Raw genomic sequence first — 21,673 nt, forward strand, 5'->3', positions numbered from 1 at the left:
TTGACTTGTGAGGCTTGGGGAAGAAGCCTACTGTCCGCCTCTGCAGCCCAGCACCCAGAGGGTCCTACTGGCCTTCAACACAGGCCCAGAAGACAATGCTGGCCTCTCCCTGCTCTCATCCATGGCACAGACTTTGCATCTCGTGGGTGCAGCCTCCTCTGAGAAGGAGGGAACTGAGCTAAAGAGAGTTTCATTTTTATTTTTAATTCCCTCTCGGGCTCTGAAGAGCACAGAATGAATGCAATATTCAATCCCCATTCAGATTACAAATCCAGATTTTTATGTGTCTTTGAGGAGGCAAAATATTAGGATGAAAAAATGGTAAATGAGAGTGATAAACCAAACTCCCCATTTTCCAGATGCCACCAGGAGTGAAGAGTGAGTGCCTCATTCAGCCTGCGGGTGTGTTTCATTAATGTTTCAACAAATTAATGAGTAAATAAAGTCAGCATGATGGCGCAGGCTCACATTTGTAATTCATATTAACGTCCCACTGCTCACTGTTCCAAAGGTAGTAATGTCACTGTCTGCTCGTCTTGGCTGATGTCAGGACTTCTAGTGTAGCAGAAGCTGGTAGGGTGGCTAGGCTGTGGGTCCTGCAACCACAGGTCCTCACATCACTCATCACACCTCCGTAAGGGATGCTCTGAGCCTAGTGGCTCAAAACCACTCTTAGGCAGGCTGAAGTGGGCTGTGGACCCACCTTGGGGCATCTAGGTGTGGACGCATCTGGCTTCCCCCTAGATCTTCCCTTGACTGCCTTCTTCCCACCTTTCAGGTCTGCGCTCAAATATCTCTTCCTTGGGGAGCTTCTCTTGAATACTGCAGTTAATATGTTTCACCACCTGCCACTCTCTTTATTTCACATCATGTTATATTATTTATTCATTAAAATTTTTTTTCTGTGCCTCTACCTCCCTGTTCCCTTGAATGTGGGCTCTGTGCACGGGGTGACATATGGTTAGTTATGGCTGGGTACCTACAGCTAAGATGGGAATGGGGTCTAGCACAATCAGGATTTGTTGGAAGAATGAACAAAGAGGTATGGGGTAAAGACCTTCCTGCCCTTTCTTTACCTTGGTCACTCCTGAGGTTGACTGTATGTGTTCAAAGCCCTATGAGGCCAAGAGGCTTGTCAGACCAGTTCATTGCCACATTCTCAGTGCCTGTAACACTACTCAGTACATAGTAGGCACCTACTGAATGGATAAATGCATAAATTGGGGGTCAGAGGCACTTCCCTTAACAGTGTCCCAGAACATTTCAGAATTGGCTAGTGGCGTGCCAATTTCATGTTTGGCAACCAGATTTTGAATTTATTTTCCTGTGGGACCAGAAGCATCTCACTGTCCTCAGACTGTCACCAAATCCCAGCACAGGGAAAGCAGACAAGGGGATGGGAAGGCAGGGGCAGGGACAGGATCCTGGTGACAGAGGGCCACCCTCCCTTCTCCTCTGTGATCTTCAGCACAATAAGCAGACACTAATCTCACACACAATCCTGTCTTTGATATCCCAGCCAGATGTTCTATTCGATAAATGAAACTAATTTACTCTGCAAGCAGCAGGCAACAGCTGAATCAAGATTCTTCTTTGTCCTCAGCCCCTTCTGGGGGGGGAAGCAGGTGGGGGAAAGACGTGTATATATCTTGTTACCTGCCCGCTCATAAATTAAGCAAACAGGCTTCACTGAGAGGCAAAGACTGGACAGCTTGCCTTGAGTATCCTGGCTGTTGCCCAGGTGCGCAGGTCACCAAATGACATAAATCACATCAACCCACGCGAGCTTTGTTGTACCTCACTTATACTTGGCACAGTCCCTCCATAGGCCGCACAACACGTGGACCAAGAGTGTAGGCTCCATGGTCATGCTGCCTGGGCCCAAATCCTGCTTCTCCCACTTGCGGACTTCTCATAGGCTACCTTTATTTATTCAAGAAGTTTCATTTTTTGCAATAACTATGAGCCAGGTACTATGTGAGGAGCTGAAGATTCAGCCAGGATCAAAACAGACAAAAACCCCTATCAGTGTGGAGCTTAGATCACCCAGTTTCCTCAACTGGAAAAGACAGAGGAGAGTCCCTATTTTAGGTTATGAGAATTAAACTTGCAAGACTACTAAGCAGCACCTGCCAGCACTCACAAAGTGGTGTGTACCGCCGGCTGTTAGTGCTGTTATCTTGGCTGCCAGGAATGTGGGGGCAGGAAAGGTGTCACTGTCCCCATCTTCCTTGTGAGAAAACATGCACTGAAAACTCGAATGACTTCCCTACGCCACAGGGTGCGCCACTGAGAGAATCAGGGCGGTGCTTCTCACCTCCCTGCCCCTGGGAACCTCTGAGCCCCGGTGGGGTAGGCTTGGGGTAGGCTTGGCTCTACCCAGTTAGTTGTACTGGGGTTTCAAGATCAAAGGAAGGGCTTCCAGGATGGGCCTGAGGCTTTCTCAGCACAACTGCTGTGAGGCTGGTTTGGAGAAAAAGCCTGAAAATCAGGGGGAGAAAATTAGCTCTTCCCTTGACAAGGGCACATACATGGCGAAATGGGTACCTGGGTAATAAACATATGTTTCAATTCTCTCCCTACATCTCCCTGGAGAGCGCTGTGGAGACATGGGGATTGCACTGGGCACGGGTTAGAGTAAAAGATGCACTTGAATTAGAAGCCAATAAACTGGGAAGCCTCTTGGGCACTTAATCAATAAAAATAATGCATTTAGGTTGTAGAAATATTCTCTGAGATCAATTTCCCCTGAAGAAATATTTGTTTCTTTTACCAGGTTGCCACAAGTGTGTAAGGGAACATAAAACCTTGATAAAACACCTCCTGAAAAATATGGACACATCCCTCTTCTGTCTACCCCTCCCCCTCCCGCCACGCGACTCTGCTTCCACTTACAGCGATGTGAGAGATTTCAGACCCTGGAAGGCATCTGGAGCGATGTCCGATATCTGATTCTTGCTGATGTCTCTAAAAACATTAACAGCAGAGTCTAAGAACACAGCTCAAAGGCATGCTACAGCCATTCCCAAGTGCATATCAAGCATTTAAGGTATTCAAAATGGTGAGAATTAATCACTCACTCAATCAACTTAGTTATTCACAGTGCAGAAGAAGGGGCTAAATGACCATTCAGTTGAATTACCTCATGCTAAAATATACTACATTTGTATCACTCTTCTTGACTTTCAAAGGATGCTCACCCCTGACGTCTTAACTTTGACATATGGCTTTGCATACATGAGCCCTCGCTTTGAAGGTGCAAAGCTGCACCTGTCAAACTAGGGCCTTGATATAGGTCACGTTACCAAGCATTTACAGCATACATGAAGCAGAAACGAGCATCACCCAAACGCAGGCCAGTGTTCCTGTAAGCATCAACTTTTTTTGTTTCATGCCTCAGCAATGGCTTATTTTTCTCCCCAAAAGTCCTGAGTCATTTCACCTCCCTAGTGACTTTGCCTTCCTGACCTGAAAGGAAGTTTTGAGCTGTGATTTAAGTCTCTGTCTGGCTTGGTGCATCCTCCAGGCTGTGTGATATAAGCGCGTCATGAGATCCTCAGGGGATGGCTGCAATGGAGCTTGTCGCTGGCAGTGCTCCTCAGACAGGAGCAAACCCAGGGCGGTGATATCCAGGGCTGGGGGATGCCCTAAGCAAGAGGGATGCTGTGCAGTAGGCAGCCAACCTGACCTTGTGGTGCACAGGCATCTCCCTGAGCCAGCTCCTCCTCAGAGCCACGAGGCTACCTGCTTTCCAGAGCCCCAGAGATTCCGGGCCTATAGTTCTTGCTAATGGCACATCACTGAGGGAGAAGACTTTGAGTCATTAGCTCTGGAGGGCCTCTGGGCTCCTGTCACTGGAAGGGGAGATGCTCCAGTTTGCAGCAACAACAAATCACTCCGGTCCTTCTTCTTTAACAGAATAAATCAATGGGTCTTTGCTTTTGTGTGGAAGATCAGGAGCTGGGGTCTTGGAGGGTCAACAGGGGGAGATGAGGGAATATCAAGAAGAAGGCACATCTAAGCAGATTCTTGAGCAATTGCCTCCAGTAAGGCCAGACACCCCAGGCCCCCAGCCTCTTAAGCACCATTCTCAGGCCTGGTTCTCTCCTCCTTCTAATAGCCTTCAAAGGGCTACATGAGCACCTTCTCTGGGCCTCTGCTCCTTTTGCTCTATTTCCAAAGCCTGTGTGTTAAAAGATACTTCAGAGGTTAAGGCTTTGTAGGCACAGCTGTAGAGCTTACCCTTTCCGCTGGCAAGATGGCCTCTAACAAATCCACAGATTGTGCTAAAAAATGCATCAGCTTACACCAGGCTTTTCTTCAGCTCTCCATTTTTGTATAAGGGTCTTAACAAGCAAATTCCCCGGATTATCCTAATCTTGCTTGCCCTTGGCGCAGCTGCCTGGCAAGGCATTTCAGGCAAGCATGTAGGGTCTGTGCTCAGATCAGGCTAGTGAGAGAGCTTGATTTCCACCCACTTCCACCATGGGGTGTCCCTCCAAGGTCCTTAGACCTCTAGCAAGTGAGAGGAAGTTTTGTGACCAATGGGGAAGTCCCATGCTTTAGCCTTGTCAGGGCAAACTGGTATTCAGTCCACAACTAAACTTTTGGGTGCACCCCTCTCTATAGCATGAGGTGAGATTCCTTGTGGATTTGGAGATGATGGGGAGTAGAAATTGCAGAAGTGATGGTTTAGGTGGGAGTTAATCCTGGTGGTCACTTCATCTTAATTCTTAACTCTGCAGGAAGGAAACAGTAGCCCTGAGAGGCGAGGCTCTTTAAGTACAGAGTTGGCATCTCGGGTCTTCCTTCTACTTCACTAGATGGATGCAGAAGGCAGTGGCCCTGGACAGGAAGGCCGGCAGGGGAGGGCTTCCACTGCCCACCCATCTTCACGTGTGACCCCTCCCAGTCCACATCAGGCAGTCCCAGGGCTGATGCCAGGCATCAGATGTTCTCCGACCTCACTGGGGTGTTTATTGGATGACCCACAGAGAGTCTGGTTTGGCTGGCTGGGGAACTGGAGTCAGGAGTCTGCATATGTAACAAGTCCCAGCCATTCCCATGCAGGTAGTCCCTGCTTGTATTTTAGGCTACCAGCGTTTTAGAATCTGGTCAGTCTCAGACTCACCCCACTGCCTTGGGGCTTATAAACTGGACGCCCAATAGGGAGTGGCCTTTCCAGACTATTTCGAACAGAGGTGGCAAATTCCAGTGCCTACAAGGGTCAAGAGGGGAATACGTGTGAGGCAGTGGGAAGTGCGGGAGCATGTGGAATACCGCTCTGTCTGAGAGCAGGAAAGTGAAGGAAGCCAGCACATCACTCCGGCCAAATGACACAGGTTTGGCCCTCACATGTCAGCATTGCCACCTAACCAAGCCTGTAATACCGAGAGCTCCTCTCTAGTCTCTACTTCCCCCTACAAATGGCTTCTCTATCTTGATTCTAGCTCTTACCAGCAAGTATTTTTTATACTAAATACACCACTAGAAATAGGTAGGGACAAAGCCATTCATTAAGGGGGAATTAAAAAATAATTGTTAGAGATAAGAGGATGATGTGATTCATTTACAGTTGAGGAGATACTTCTTTCTGTTAGAGATTAGAGATAAACTGGCCACGTACACCTGGGAGGAATTCACACTTGAGGTTTCAAGATCCATTCTCACCAGGGACCCTCCTTCTCCCCAGCCACTGCACTTCAGTCTGGGTTTCTGAAATTCTGTGAGTTGGAAAAATTTTTTAAGTGGTCTCTCTTCTCTACCACCATCCCCTTGGGGAAAAAAGGGCATCATAATAAATATCAATAGCATCATCAGAAGTGATCAAAAATTAAATTCACTTCTCAGGTCGTGACTGAGAAGGTCTCTTGAATTTTGAATGTGCAGATCATGGCAACCCCAATGGGATGGAGAAAGGACAGTAAAACACCGCCAAGCTCTAAATTACCTGGACTTTGCAAAAAATTAGAGCAGTAACTTAAATCATGCAAGAGATGTAGGTTGGGGCAGTAACTGAACTTGTCATTTGTCACTGAAATTACTATCTGGCTGCATAATCAAGCTGGGCTTTAAAAATGAATTGGTTGGGGGCAGGTATGGAGAATGAGCTTGGGGAGGCAGGAGATTAACAGCCCAAGGTTTTAAATATTAAGGCCTATATTTATACAGCTCCTCCAGCAAGAATGCTGCCAAGGGAAGGGAAGCTGCCGTGCTCAGGGCCGGCTCATTATGGTGGTTTCTACTTCTGGAATTGTACCAGGAGAAATTCTTGTTTGGTTTGGATTTCCAGGGAGAGGGGAAGCTGGCTTCCTGAGATCCAAGGGTAAAGCCTACCAACATCACTGTTTTGTGGGGATATTTACTTTTCACATAAAAGGAGTCAGCAGATAGTTAACCTCCTTAATGTAGTCCCTCCTACTCAAGGGAAACCGAGGAATCAGCCTCCAGTGGAGGGAACAAGACTGATTTCATGCGTCTTTCTACCTGCTCCCTCTCTTTCCTGTGGAGGGGGGGGCAGAGAGAGAAAGTAACTGGGATGAGAAAAGCCTCTTGATTATTGGGCTCTAATACACCATTTCTTAGCCTGGGAACAGGAAAGGAATCTGCCTCCCAGACTCTTCATATCAACTGTGGTAACAGCCAGGCGTTTCTGAATTCTACAGACTTCCCTTCAGAGCAGCCTGCTCTCGGTGACTCACGGAGCGGTGCTCCCGGGCAGGTCACGTTATGGGCAGGGGTGGTGGTGTGATGTTGCCACAGTGGGGATGAGGGCCCTGGTGTGCCGACACCCTCAGGGGCGCAGTCGTAGGGAGGGGCCAGCAGTGTTGGTGCACCGGGTGTGGACAGCATGGGGTGGCAGCAGTGCGATGGATATAGCGGCAAGGGGAGGTTGGGAACAATTGTGGACAAGTCATTTGTTGGAGGATCAGGGAGGCCCCAAAGCTTCTTACCTTACTCAGAAAGAACAGGAAGTCCTCACGCAGCCTCATGAGCCCACAGGATCTGGCCCATACCCACCTCTCCAGAGCTTTCCTCCCACTCGTTAACTCCTTACTGTTGTGCCACCTGTCCATGCGCCCACTGCCTTGCATGGGCTTCTCCCTGAGAGTGACTCGGGGCACTGGTGCCCTTCATTCCAGTCACCTGCATGTGGGGCTCTCATGGGCAAACCCACCTGTAATACCTCCCCGCATCACCTTCTGCCCCCTTCCCTTCCTTTGTTTTACTTTTGGGTCCCTATCAGTTCCTGATATTTACTTCTTTCTGTTCTCCCACTTGGACATGTAAGCGCCATGGGAACAGCCTCGTTTGGGCGCACCCCTTGATCCATGGATCCTCGCACTGTCCCTTGCACAGAATACACAGCACTGTTTCTCAGATGAGTGTGTGCATGGTTGCAGGGACTTTGGTGACAGTGCTGTGGAATGACACAGGGCCACTGTCACATCTCTACTGAAATTCCTACTTTAGGTCCGTATCACCAAAGCCAGGGGACAATGAAAATGGTCATATGGGGTTTTTCAGCCAACCAGCTGCCCCTCTCACCCAGGTGATTTCATTTTGGTCTGGTTGGATAGCCCTTAGCTCTGAAGGGTCTAAACCCATACGCCTCTCCAGTGAGGGCAGCACTTCTGAACCTGACCCCTGATCTCTGCTGAGCACTCCTGGTCTGACACTGAACTCTCCAGCAGGGATGTGATGGGGGCTGCCATCTGGGCAGGGTGCCTCCTACATGACACATTCCCCCCAAGACTGAAAGATTTGGGCTCATTTCTTCCCAGGGGAAACTCACATTCGCTTCAGTTTCTTGTACTGGGTGAAGGCTCCGGTGGGGATGGACCTGATGGAGTTCTGTTCCAGGCGTCTGAGAAACAGAGAAGGGTCGATTAGCTGTCCACCAGGCAACAAGTGGTTGCAGAAGGCCTTGAGGACAGGGCACACTTTCTTGGTTAAGGGACATGGGGCAGATACTGTGCAGAAGCCAGAGACTCATGCTGTAGTGTATGGAGCACCCACCCCAGGGTCTAACTCCTCATGGAGAAAGCTAGAGAAGAGAACTTCTCCTTGAGGATTTCTGGCTCTGGTTTATTATGAGCTACTTTTGGAAGCAGCTGTCTTCTTCCAAAATAAGCTGAAAAAGGCAAATGGATGAGGAAAAGGAAGAGTAAAAAGTTGTGGACTCTGTCATGTCACTATTCAGTTAAAAACTCACCCACACTGCTCCTGGGGTACCATACAGGCAGAACCAATGGTGGCTGACTTCATTTTTGGGTTTTTATCTTTTATTGTGGTATAAGTGACATATAACATATTAGTTGCAGGTCTACGTGATGATTCACCACTTGTTTCTGGGTCTTGCAGTTAGCTGTTCTCATATGGTGGGGAAATAGCCCTCAAGTCCCTAGGCCCCCCGCTTGTCATGCGTCCAGTTGTCTCCCTGACATCCTGAGGGCTCCCAGGGCGCAGCTTGACCACTCCCCAAGGCTGCTGCTGCATCGGTGGCTTTGCCATCTTAAGGACTTTCCTGAAATGCCTCCTTTCCTATTACTCTGGAAAGAATAAGATATGCTGCAGGCCCAGGGCCCAGAGCTTCTTGGAAGAGAAGGGGCTGTGGGGAGTGAGTGAGTGAGCATTTCCATCCTTTATGCTTTCACCTCACAAATGACTTCCCATCACCAGGAACAGGTGTGGAGGGAAGCAGGCATGAGCGGGGGCCCTCTATTAGAGGTGATGAATGGCGCCCTGGGCCCAGGCTGAGGACACAGCATCTTCTCCTCATTCATCTCCCTTTCTCAAAGGTGAGGCTCTTTCATCAACGCCTCATTTGGCATGGATGCTCCCCAAACCCTCAGCTGGGAAGACACACAAAAAGGTGTGTTGGGGGAGGGATGGGGCAGAGGAGCGGGAGGAGTAGATGGGTGGAACCGGCTTCCTCGCAGGCTATGTCTGGTGGATGCACATTTCTGGCTTGGATGAACCCATTCATCTCGAAGAGTAATCCCCACTGCAGAGTGGGGGAGACAGTCGTATTAATTTGTGCCTCTGCGATCTCATCTTCATTGGGGTAAGAGAGTATTTGTTACTGGAAGCGCTAATGGAGCAGTTTGCCAGCAATTTTCCCATTTCAAACAACATCTCAGCTGCTAATGTGGAATGGTTTGTCAGGCCTACGCATAACACAGACAAATCACCCTCCAGGCCAAGGAGGTGGGGGGCCGGGGAGAGGAGGGACGGGTGAGAGGAGACAGGGAGCGTCAGGACAGATCGTTCTTGGCTGCTGGATGAATGGAGTCTACAAACGAGACTGCCACGGTCTATTAGGAAAGCCTTTGCAGCCTGCTGAACCGGGTGGGGAGTGTGCTCTGCCAGGCACATGGGCACAGGCTGGCTGCACAGCCTGGCTGGCTCACAGTGAAAAGGCAGGCCACGAGGTCTCAGAGCCCATGGGCCGCTGGATACAGCCACCTGCAGAGGCAGCTGACTCGGGCCAGGCTGCCTTGACTGCGAAATTCCAAGGATGGTTCAGCTAAGTAGACTTCAGCAGGGATTTGTCGGCCAAGGCAGCAGCTCCCTGGGTCTCTGGGGCTGCCAGTCAGGTGGCAAATGCTCTCCAGGAATCCTGTGATTCAGCTGCTGCTTTGGCAAAGGACTGTGGCTGGGTGATGCCCCTCTAGAGAGACACTGTCTGTAACGATGGCAACCCCTTCAGCTTTTGTAAGAAGCTCCACAGCTCCCAGCTGCAGGCCAAGAGCCCATGCAGGTCAGCTCAGCACCGGGTGTAAGGTCAGCCAGCTGTCTGTGCACTGCATAATCCACCTCCACGTTAGTCATGGGTACAAGAGCTAAGGGAGGGATGATTCTGTGAGCAGAACAGGATACCCATCCCCAGTGAGTTGAATAATCAGGTGATAAGACCAGCACAAGATGCTGTATCACAGAACCAAGTTTTCTTGCTAACATAATAAACAAGGAAAGCTCTCTTTATGGAGTTTATTTACTATTATCTCTTTTAATCCTTACACTTCTGAGGCAAACTGTGTTGGCCCCCTTTGGTGAATGAGGAAAATAACACCTAGAGGGATCAAATGGCTTGTCCAATGTGACAGAGCTAGTAGTGGCAGAACTGCCATCTCTCTGTTTCTGTCCAGTGGGCACAATGCCTCTCTCTTTTCGGAAGTGGAGAAACTGAGTCCCAGAGACTAAAGTAGCTTTCCCAAAGTCAGAGTAAAGTTTAAGGGGTTATTCTAAGACATCAAGCAGCCTCTGCAGAAGTAGGCATTTTGTCAAAAGGTGTTAGGAGTTGAGAGAGCATGTAATACAGATGCGTTGCACACACACATACACACACATAATATGCAGAGTACGAAGGTGTGGCCTTGAACAAAGAATTCCAATCTCATTCTGTTCACCTGGCAGGGATATTGCTGTGCCTCCTACATGCCTCAGACTTGCTCACTCTGGGGATGGCCTTTGTCTCTGTAGCCTCTCTACTTATGCTGCTGTGGATGTTGGTTGGACATCCACCCTTAATGGAGCTGTAAATCGTCAGGGTACTTCCAATGTAAAGTAGAGGTAAGGGTGGGGATAATAACAACACCTAATAGGCATCAGGTGCTTATAAATCAGACATTAGGCTACTTTACTTGGTTTGTCTAACTTAATATTGACATCTCTATGAGGCAGATCCTATTTGTTATTACCATCCCCACTTTGAACATGAGAAAATTGAGGCTTAGAGATGTTAAGTCACTTAGCAAATTCACAAAGCCAGGAAGAGCTATAGCTGGGATTCAAACTGAAGTTCATCCAATTTGCAAGCCTAAACTCTCAATCACTGGGCTTTGTTGAAAAACTCTTTGGAGCTGAGTTATCTCCATTATTTAGTTACTGCCAGGCCACCCTCAGGGACATGACCCCCCTTTAGGGAGCGAGGCTGGAGTGTGTGTGCACCTGCAAAGTCTCTACCCAGCAGGTAGCTCCAGGTAGGTTTTACACAGCCTGGAACAAGCCTGCCAAGATCCATACTACCAGTGACAAAAATTCAGTGTGAAGGACAAAAAGAAGCATTAGCATTGGCAAAAACTGTCACAGTTAGGGATATGTCTGAAGCCAAAGCTGTTCTAGGTCCCTCCTAACTGGTACATGTGTCTTTCTTTGGCAAACATTCTGCAGGCTGCAAACTGATTTACTAAAACTAGCATAAAAACAAACATACAAATCAAACATCTGAGTATCTTCAGCATCAGTAGAAACAATGGAACATCTGATGGGGATTTCAGCCATTTGCGCTCTGTATTGATTCGCCCTAGTTACTCGGTGCTTCCTTGGTGATGTGTCATTTGCAAACGTGCGACTGGACACAGCATATTTCTAGTAAAACATAAGCCAACATGATGCCAGGGAGGCTGGCCGGGGCATGGATAGTGCAGGGGCCCCACTGCAAGTCACCCGATCAAGAGGTTCTGAAGCTGGGTCGGAATACTGGTGGTGGTGTGGTTGAGGTGCCAATAATGATGAACATCCACCACGTATTGAGGGATTTTTATATGTCAGACACTGTGCTCTTTCCATACTGGCCCATGTTATTCCTTCAAGAGTATGACAGAGCAAGTAGTAATATTAATATAATAACAACAAAGTTGAGGAATGTGCATATGCGACATGAGTCATTCCTAACCCACTCTGCAGAATATACGGCATTATCTACAGAGAAAAGAGGTACAGACACAGAGTAAGACTTCCTCTTATTATATGCATATATGCCCAGATGCCTCCAAACAGAGCAATATTTATCATCTAAGGGAAAAAAAATGAATGTAGTATGGGGATTTGAGACTAAATCATTCTATCATGTCACGTATGTGACATTTGCAAAGTTTTTCTTTTTAGATTCCATTTCATGACTTCCAAATGTGCTAATTTTCTACACAATTATGTTGTTAATCTTCATGAAAAATCTCTAGTAGGTATGATGAGCCCCATTTTGCAAAGGGGTAAAACTGAGTGAGACTGGAAATGTTAGGAAAGGTCCCAAAGAAGCAAAACCGGCATTCAAACATGGGACACTTTATCCCAAGGCTCTGTTCTTAATTCTGCTGCTGCCTCATGAGCTTCCCCCTGATACCACTTGCCCCTACCCCACCCACCTCCCCTCCCTCCATGGGGCAGTCCTGCAGAAACCTGGTGCTCTCAGAATGTTTTAAGAATTATGGATGTTGGTGAATTCCAGAGCCCTTTTGTTTGTTGGCTGCCGTTGTGTGTTTTTAGTTCTCTTTTTTTGCATCCCCAGGTGACAAGTGTAGTGGGGGAATATCTGCTTTATTAAGCAGATAAACCACTATTTATCTCTTCACCACAGCTGTACAATGGGATTGAAGTTGGCTACCTTTTCCCCTTGATACCTGCACTTATGATTGACATTAAGCCCGCCTGCAGCCTTTCCCCATCACCTGAGTTCATCTGCTGTATCAGAGGGCAGGAGACCCTGGATGGCCCGATGTGGGGGTAGAGAATGAAAACAGAAGACAGTGGGACAGAGACTAAGATGAGGCTCAGGGACAGAGGGTCTTTCTTGAGCCCCGAGGACACAAGAGAGCAGACTGAGAATCACAGAACAGAGGAGCCTGTGCTCTGACTCCTCCCCGAGTCTCTCTGGCTGGGGGCCAGAGCTGGCTCAGAGAAATGACAAGGAGCACCAAGAACGGTGTGGCTGGGGGGAGCTCAGTTTTGAGGAAAATCTGTAGTGAATGGCTTCACTGGGGGCTCTCTGGAAGAAAGCTATTTTTATGGGAATTGGCTCTGCTATGTGGGGAGACCAGCACACACTCTTCTGAGCTGCTTTGGCTTTGAAAGAAATGGTCTGCCAAATCGCTTTGCATGAGCAATAGCCTTCCTTCCCCCAAATGCTGGGGAGAGCAGAACCCCTCCCAAGGTTTAAAAGCATCACTGCCAGCTAGGGATTGAGTACAGGGAGGAGAGAGCCAGTCATGGTGCCAAGCATCCCCAAGGAGAAAGGAGAGATCTGGATTATGTAGGTGGCCATGGACACCAGGTGGAATTCTCAATAATAAAATGAAAAAAATCACAGTCAGATGTCTTCAGGATGATAAATCAGACATTTCCTATTCATTCTGGGGTGCAGTCCTGCAGTTTCAACTCTCCACTCCCTCTTTCTCATCTTTCAAACCCTCCATCTGTTGGTTTTCTCTCACTGCTAAGAGGATATGTTTCAGCTGCTTGAAAGACTTTTAGGCTAACACACAGGTCCCCAGGCACAGGCTTTGTTGCCTTAAGAACAAGCAGGCTTCCTCCTCAAAGTTCACTCATACATGCCTCCTCTCCCTGTACCCTCCTAACCAGGCAGTCTTGCCTCATCTGCTTTTAATGTCTCAGTTTCATTTCATCATGGAGTTGAAGGAGGCAGGTGCAGTGAGAGCCGACCTGGGCAATCTGTCTGGGGGGCCGTGGGGGCTAGGGGAACAGGGGCGGCCTGGTCCCGCTGGTGCATATATTTGCATGACGATGAGCTGATGCCCGGCTCAAGTCCTAATGCAGGCTTGAACTTGTCCTCTCAACCTTCAAAGGACAGACCTGCTTTAGGGAGGGGTCTCTTACTCAGGCAGCCTCATCTGCTACACTTTGTTTTCTAAGCCTCCTCCCCATGCCTAGTGGTGATGGTGGTGGCGGCGGTGGTGGGATTACTAGTGGTAGTCGTCAAATAACAGCAATAATTGCTGACATGACAGATCCCATGTGCCAGACACAATGCTAAGCATTTGACAGTATATGTTCATTTAATTTTCACATGAACCATTAAGAAGGTACTGTTAGCCTTTGTATTTTTCAGCTGAGGAAATGAGGACTCAGAAAAGTTATTTGCCAATGGTTAAACGGCAGGGCTGGAGCTAGAAGGTGGCTCTGCCTGAATCCACGGTCTGTACTCTTGAGAACCTAGTTGTTGTTGGTGGCTGCTTTTTTCTAGAAGCATCTAGCTAGGTTGCTCGTGTCTGGACTTTTAGGTTTCATAGGCTAGGTGGTTACAGATCTCTCATTTTGCCAATTTAGACCATCTATGCGTGTGTTATGCATAATATATATTTATACATAGACATGTAATTCTATAATTACATATGTAACTTAACATGTATTTATCACAACACACATATTCTGCCTGCAGGGACCATCATTTCATAAAATGAAGGGGCATTTTACATAACAACAGTAACAGAACAAGGAAGTCCAGGAATTTAAAATAAAGGACACTCTGTTGTTTTTCTCACTTTACCTCATATTAGGAAAAACTCAGTGATAATCAGTCAGCCTTTCAGGAATCCCTGCTCTAGCTTGCCAATGTCCCTTTTAAAAGTCGATGCCCATGTGTGACCCACGTGGGCCCTCCCCTGCAGTGAATATCTGCAAAGTCTCCCTCCCAGACACCAGAGCTGTGTGCCTGTGAGGCCCCAGTTGGAGGTGCAGAGATATGGGCAGGCCCAGAGCTTCTGAGTCAGGGATGGGGGTGCAATGGTTGCCATCTGGGTACTAGACTGGCCTCCTTCATCAGGCTTTGAGACCAAAGAAACAGGATAAAGTCTGATGGAAGGAGGGAGAAAGGAAGGAAGTGGGGCAGAGAAAGCAAACCAGCTCTGCAGGACTCTGAAAGGAGACGACTGTGGGCAGGACTTCTGTCTTGAATGCCCATCTTGGGGGGCCACAGTCCTACCCCCAGCGTGGATGAGGAGGGAAGGCAGGGGCTCGTATGGTGAGGAGCAAAGGGTTAGGTGGGTAGAGGCAGAGACAGGGTGGGAAGTGAGAAGAGCATCAGAGGGGAGAGGGCAAGAGGGGGAAAAGGAATCAAGTGGGGGGAGAAAAAGAGAAGGGGAAACAGTGCAGAAAGGGATGACAGTGAGGACAGGAATTAGGAGAAATGGTGGAAGGAGGGAAACAAGGGCATGAGAGGGAGAGGTAGTGAGGCCCATGTGGATTCCATGGAAGGAGGGATCTCTGCGCTGGAATATAGTGGACCACGAGCAGCGAGGGAGAGGCACAGTAAAACAGGAAGGGAGCTAGTTGTTGGTACTTGCTGAAACCTGAGGGCTGAGTGACCATGGATGCAGCCCACTGAAGGCAGGGCGGTCAGGCCGCAGGCCACGTCCCTGACGGCCTCCTCCCTGCAGGAGGGCTGTGGAGACATGGATGGTGTTCACTGGGGCTGGGGAAGAAGGTTTTAAAGGGAATCAGAGAAAAGCTGGCAAAGCAGATGAAGAAAGAGGAAACCAAGGCTTCACTAGTGCAAATAATGTTTCTTATTTTCAATTTGAGTGAAACCAAAGTCCTTAAAATGTCCTAATGCTCTGGCCACTCCCTACTCCCCTCACCTTATCCCCTAACACTTTCCATTGTGTTTACTCTGCTCCAGCCACACTGGCCTCCTGGTATATCACATGCATTCCTACCTCAGGACCTTTGCACATACTGTTCCCCCTATCTGCAATACTCTTCTTCTAGATATTCACTTTTCTTTCTTTCATTTGCTTTGTTTTTCTCCACAGAACCTACCACCTTCTTTCATATTATCTAATTCACTTTGTTTTGTTTATTGCACTCCACCACCACTCCCTACTCCCACCCCACAAATAGAATGCAAGTGACATAAAGCCAGAAATTTTATCTGTTTTGTTCACTGATGCTCTTCAAGCACAGAACAATGACTGGAACACAGTGGGCTTACCACAGACATTGCTGAATGAATGCATGAATGAATGAAAAGTCAACGGGACATCTATTAGAATGCAGTAGGAACAGAGGGCATTCATGGGAGGAGGAGGAGGAGATGAGGCAGACAAGCAAGGGAAATGTGTTTTTACTTGGAGGAATTTTATCTAGTGATGATTTCAGTGGGAGGGTTCCATCTAATCATGTTTTGAATAAAACCACCTGATGTGAAGGCAGAAAATGAAAGAAATTATTGTCATTTAAAGTGATCTTGAGGTCAGTGTTGACTGACCCTAATCCAGAATGAGATGCTGGCCATTTTCTAATGTATGAGGGAAGAGAGGACAAGACTGAGCTATGTGGACAAGTTTTACTGGAATTCTAGACATCTGTGCACACATATAGGTATACACAATCTTGCCTCTTCACCTACGGATATAATCTGGAGGACAACAATCTGATTTGAAATGATTAAGAATTCAGCCTCCTGCTCAGATAATGGTAACTATAGCTGTGCAATCAGTTCATCATTCATACACTTTGCACTGCCACTATTTTATAGAGTACTTGCCCACATGCCAAGGACTGTATTCAGTGCTTACATGCAGCATTTCATTTATTTTTCACAATGACCTATTGAGAATACTATAATTATCACATTATTATAAATGAGAAAACTAGAGATGAAAGAGAACAGTTATTTTGCCCAAGCTTGCACAGTTAGTAGATGGTAGAGCCAGGATATCACCACAGATTGGAAACTGGCAAACTTAAGGGGCCTTAAAGATAAACCCATTTCAGGCTTGGTGGGCCAAAGTCATGACTGCTCAGTACTGCCTTGGGAGAACAGCCAAGGATAATACATAAACAAGTAAGTGTGAATGTGTTCCAATACAACTTTATTTGTAAAGATAGGTGGTGGTATATTTGGCCCACAGGCTGTAGTTTGCTGACTGGGCTGTAGAGGCTATGCTCTTGACTACTGAGCTCTCATACCTGGGAAAGCCTTGAAGGACAGCACAGAGATTACTGAGTGTTTTTAACAGTCAGCTCTAACAGCCCAATATGCTGCCAGCCCCCTGGGGGATTGGCTGAGACAGAGAAGCGCACTGGCCAGGGAGAGAGGGTGGCAGATGGGGCACTTACATTTCGATGATGCCCTCTGGCAAGTTGGCGGGGATCTCAGTCAAGCCCTTCCCTCGACAGTCCACGATGTTATTACTGCAAGTGCAGGCTGAAGGGCAGGAGATGGAGCTGGCACTGCAGGATGGAGGCTCTGAATGGGGGCCTGTGGGGCCAGAACACAATGGTCAACCCATGTCAGTGTCAGGAGCCACCTGAGCTTCTGGGTCCCCCATAAGCAGCTTTCCAAGGAGGCAGCACTACCTGATAAGCTACCTGAGAAATTATCACCCACTGACACCTTCCCTCATCTGGGACACCCACCTGCCACTGGCTACATACTCAGCCAAGAGGAAAGATTCTGACTTTGACCTATTTCTGGATTGTTCCAACTACTCTGTCATCCCTTTTAGTCTTTCAGAGAAAAAGTTGCACTCAAACATCCATGAAAATATGCCTCTGGAATGCAAAGAGCATAAAATGGGGCCACTTTCAGGGCGCCAGGTGTCCGATGACACCCTGGAGCTTTAGGCTTTTATCTGGGTGCTGGCTGCGGAGTGTAGACATGCTTTCATTCCTTTCTCTCAAAGTTACTACCAAAACCAGGTGGGAGGAAAAAAGGCAGCAGAATTTCCCTTTTTGGGGCACAGAAGTTGTCCAAGTGTCAATACAGTCATCAGCAGTGACATCCAAGGCATTTTCAATCAGCTTCTATGTCCAGAGAATGTGAAAACACAATTTATCTCATTAGAAAAAAGGACAAATAAATTACTACATACTTTGGAGTCAGTTCTTAATTTTTTTTGAGGTGAGAAACCAGTTTTAATTTAAAGCAAAATGGTAAAAACCTAAGAAAATGATATCCAAGGAGCTTGCTTAGAAAGTGAAATGTAGATAAACATACACATTAGCAAACTAACTCAGGGTTCAAAGAGTCACAAGGATCTTAATCACTTCCTCTGGTGGTGACATCAAGTCTCTAATACAAGAAGTAACTTCAAACATTTTAAAGTCATTATAAAAGTTTAAAGTCATTACCTACTTCTTCAAAGTGAGTTGACAGTCAAACCTGTGGTTAGTTTTTCAAATGTGGACCTTGTGGTCCAAAGATAAACTCGACCCAGTGGCCCTTTCAGAATCTTATCCCACACCTGCTGGATCTAGCCAGCCAGGACTGAGACCACACTCAGGCTACCTCTGCAGACCTCCTCACTGCTCAGACATGGAACTTCTGGTGGGGCGCTCTTAGAGGGAGATTAAACACGAAACATGGAAAATGTCTGCAGGGGAAAAGTGATTTTGATAGGGGGACCCTGAGCTCTGGGAATGCTGAATCTGGGAAGCCAGAGCAAATCTAGCTACAGTGGCTGAATCAGAGGACCACCTGGGCTTGGGGCATGTTCTCTTTCAGACACTGAGTGAGACTTAAAGTGGTAGGTCCCTATCCACATTAGATAGTCCCCAAGCCTGGGGGAAGTCCTTCCACAAGGGCTCCAGTGATGTCAGTGGCTTAATTTGGAATATTTGCCTTGCCAGAAAGTGCCAACCCAGTGATCAAAGATTCTTACTTCCCTTGGCCTCAGCTGCATCACACACTCATCACCCTCCCTCCTACCCCAGAAACTGAAAAACATCCCCTTGGTTGGGACATTTGAGAAAATATTCCTGTCTAGGTTCCAAAGACTTCAAACTCTCTAGGGTCACACTAGTGGATCAAATGGAAACCATGGAAAATGCCAGAGATGATGATGGACACTAAAATCTGCAACTGGAACATTCTCGTAGAGAGAGAGGTGATACTGGCTTTCTTCCAATCTGGCCAAGTCTTTCCATTCCTGAGAAAACAGCAACCCCTGAGAACCAGCCTGTAGGAGCCTTGGGTCAGAAATGAGAGTGTTAGGGCTGTGAGTGTACGCTCTGGTCTCCCGCTGCCTCAGTGCAAATCCTGGTTCTGTCATTTCATTCTTCTATCCCTGGGCCTCACTTTTCCCCATTTGTAAAATGGGAGAATGTAGCAATATGTATTTCATACCATGGTTTTGTTGTGGAAGCAAAGGAAGTTAATGCCTCTGAGGTATTTAGAAGAGTGCATGGGACAGAGTAAGAGCTTAGTAATGTTAGTTGTTGTTATTGTTACGATTACTGGGTCTGGCTCTGACACTTTGGGCAAGTCACAGCACCCCCTCTGAGCTTTTCTGCTACCATCAATAAGGAGTTTGGATTGCATGACTTCTGAAGACCTTTCTGGGTCTAAAGGTTGATTGCCCCTGCTCTTCAGAAGAATGGAAGTAGGAGTAAGACGCCTAAGAGCACCATCCCCTGGCTCTGCTCTATCTCTTTGTAGGTGGCACAGAGGATCTACAGCCTGAAGGGCTCCCACCCCCTCACCCACATCTGGGGAAGGCTGGGAGCAGTATGGCTTCAGATGTCAGGGCTTTTCAAGTGCAAATGGTGTTCCTCAAAGAAAATTGCCATGCCTGGCCCTCCACTTCAGGGGCAAGTGCCCCTGACAAGCCAGGGAGTCTCCCTGCACCTGGGGCACCTTCCTGTGTGGGAAATGTCAGGGCATCCACAAGGGGCTAGAGTCTGAACTCCTGCATTTCTGTCTATTAAGGCAGAGGATAGCAATGGCCATCTCTCTTTTGATCTGTCAGAATATTACTTGGATGGGGTATGTTATTCAAGGGCTTATATGGGCAACATAAAGTTCTGAAGTGGAGGTTTTACAAAGGTGGCCCTTCTGACTTCCATGCTGAAATGAATTCTGTTTAAGACAGACCCAGGTTGTAGCCTTCAGTCCCTCTGGGAATGAGCTGGGTCTTTCCTAGGGTGGCTCTGATTCTGTAGGCAGTGTGTGTTACATTTCAACAGACATTGTCAAGGCAAAAAAAAGCCTTTGAAAAAGATTCCTTAACCAGGTCACTAACAACACCTTTAATTACACAGTGAGAAACAGCAGTAATTATAGCCTCTGTCAGCATCCTGAGCTGGTGGCTCCCAAGCCCAGCATTCACACACGGTGAGGACATTACCCTCTTGTTGAAATGAAACATGTGAGGTTTAAAATGGGGTTGAAAGACAGGTTCATTTTCCCTCTGATCAATGCTGGATGGACCAAGCCCATTTCCTCTGGGGCTCTGAGTGCTGTGGTGGAAGAAGTCCCCTTTGCTCCCTGTCTCTGGACACACTGGGACTAAAATGTAAACTCTACAAGGGCAGTGGCCTTCTCTGGCTTATTCACTGTTAGATTCCCAGTGCGTAAAACAGGGTCTGAGGCAAAACACAGACTCAATAAGCAAACCTTATTCACAATAAATGAATGTGTGAATGAAAGTGGCCCAGAAGCCTGGCAGATACGGGGGCTGAATGTCACCGGGCTACAGAGGTGAGCAATCTTTCTGGGAAGGCACAGAGGGGAGGCCCCGTTGGTTCTGTGTGCCCTGGATTTTGGTTGATGGGATCAGCCGTAGCATGGGGAGATCATGTGGCTATGGGTAGCCAGACTCACATGCCTGAAACTCCTATCTTTCTACCACAGCTGTTGATGCTGGCAAAGGCCATCTGCCCAGTCCCCTGGGGCTTCCTCTGAGCTACCTCACCTGCACAGATAAGGGTACCCTAGGTACTCACTGAATTCTGCCAGCAAATCCATCTCTTCAGCCCTTTTTTCCACACATATTGTGGGGTAGTTTGGGGGGCAATAGATTTCCAAGAGGGACAAAGTAAGGAAACATTTACCTTTCTTTCCAGCAAATTATATGACTATGATACCAGCAGGGAAGCAGAGAGGAATGGGAACAGAGTTTCCATATTGGGCTAGGAGTCCCCACATACCTTTGAGGGAAGGGGGCTCTCTGGGTATGTGCCTGCATGCGCATGTGTGTGCCTGCTGAGTCACATGTTCTCCCAGGCCTGTGAAGCCTCACTGCCCTTGAGAAAGCCTGTCCACTAGCACTACCTCCCCCTTTCTCTGGCAAGGAAAGTGGCTTAAACCGGAGTGTAGTGGTGGACTAGCGTGTGGAATCCCTGTTGTCCATTTTCTAAGATGTTCTATTACAAACTTAGGAGTGCACTGGACTTGTTCTTCATTTCATCATTTTGAAATAAGTGCCCAAGCCATCTGCTCTTGGAATACTTTCAGCGGTACTAAAATGCTGCTGCATGAGGTGCAAGGACATTCCTGTCCTGAACAGGGACAAGGCCACATGGGCCAAGCACCTATCTCCCCACCGGGGGCCTGTCTCACCTTTCCTTAATCACTGCAGTTCTGGAATTTCAATCTGATGCCAAAGCTATCTCCATGCTAAGCATGGAGGAAACTTAGATGTCCAGCCTCCTGATGTCTCCTAAGACTCCCGGGACAGTGGCCTGAGGTCTTGAGGGAGGGCACAGCAGGGCTCAGGAAGGGAGATGCTGGCCCTTCCATACCTGTCACTGGTCATCGGGGTCGCTGCTTCCAGCCCATGGGGGGCCCCCAGGGAGCGGAGGGCAGGAGTACCTTCTGAGCCAGACTCCCACAGGGAAGCACCTGTGGTTGCCAGCATGGATGGTCTACTGGTTACCCTGTCTCTGCTGGCTGTGCAGTTCCCCTCTGGCTCTGAGCGGGAAGAAGGATGGAGCAATGGCCAGGGCGGCTGGCTCCTGCCCAGCCACCTTCTCACCTCGGTGCCTCTCAGTAGGCAACTGGGGGCGATCATCACGCTGACATGAAAGGCCCTACATTGCCTGCCCCAATGAGTGTGGCAAAAATCACCAAACTTTAGATCTAGAAAGGGCCACGGAGATGGTGAGGAAACAGAAGCCTCAAGAGGGGACAGTCCTCACCTGAGGACACAGT

General features: G+C 48.0%; 1 protein-coding gene across 2 annotated transcripts in view; it reads right to left on the reverse strand.

Moving 5' to 3' along the window:
• The window catches only part of SLIT3 (slit guidance ligand 3), a 596,734-nt gene that overhangs the window by 110,684 nt on the left and 464,377 nt on the right, over positions 1–21,673 (reverse strand). For both annotated transcript variants that reach the window (XM_036995101.2, XM_036995102.2), the window contains exons 9-11: positions 16,861–17,002; positions 7,796–7,867; positions 2,896–2,967 (exon numbers count right to left, since the gene is read on the reverse strand). In XM_036995101.2, the coding sequence (XP_036850996.2) occupies positions 2,896–2,967; positions 7,796–7,867; positions 16,861–17,002 (286 nt within the window). The remainder of the gene's footprint in view (positions 1–2,895; positions 2,968–7,795; positions 7,868–16,860; positions 17,003–21,673) is intronic.

The sequence above is a fragment of the Manis javanica genome, chromosome 1 (assembly GCF_040802235.1).
Source record: "Manis javanica isolate MJ-LG chromosome 1, MJ_LKY, whole genome shotgun sequence".
Taxonomy (NCBI): Eukaryota; Metazoa; Chordata; class Mammalia; order Pholidota; family Manidae; genus Manis; species Manis javanica.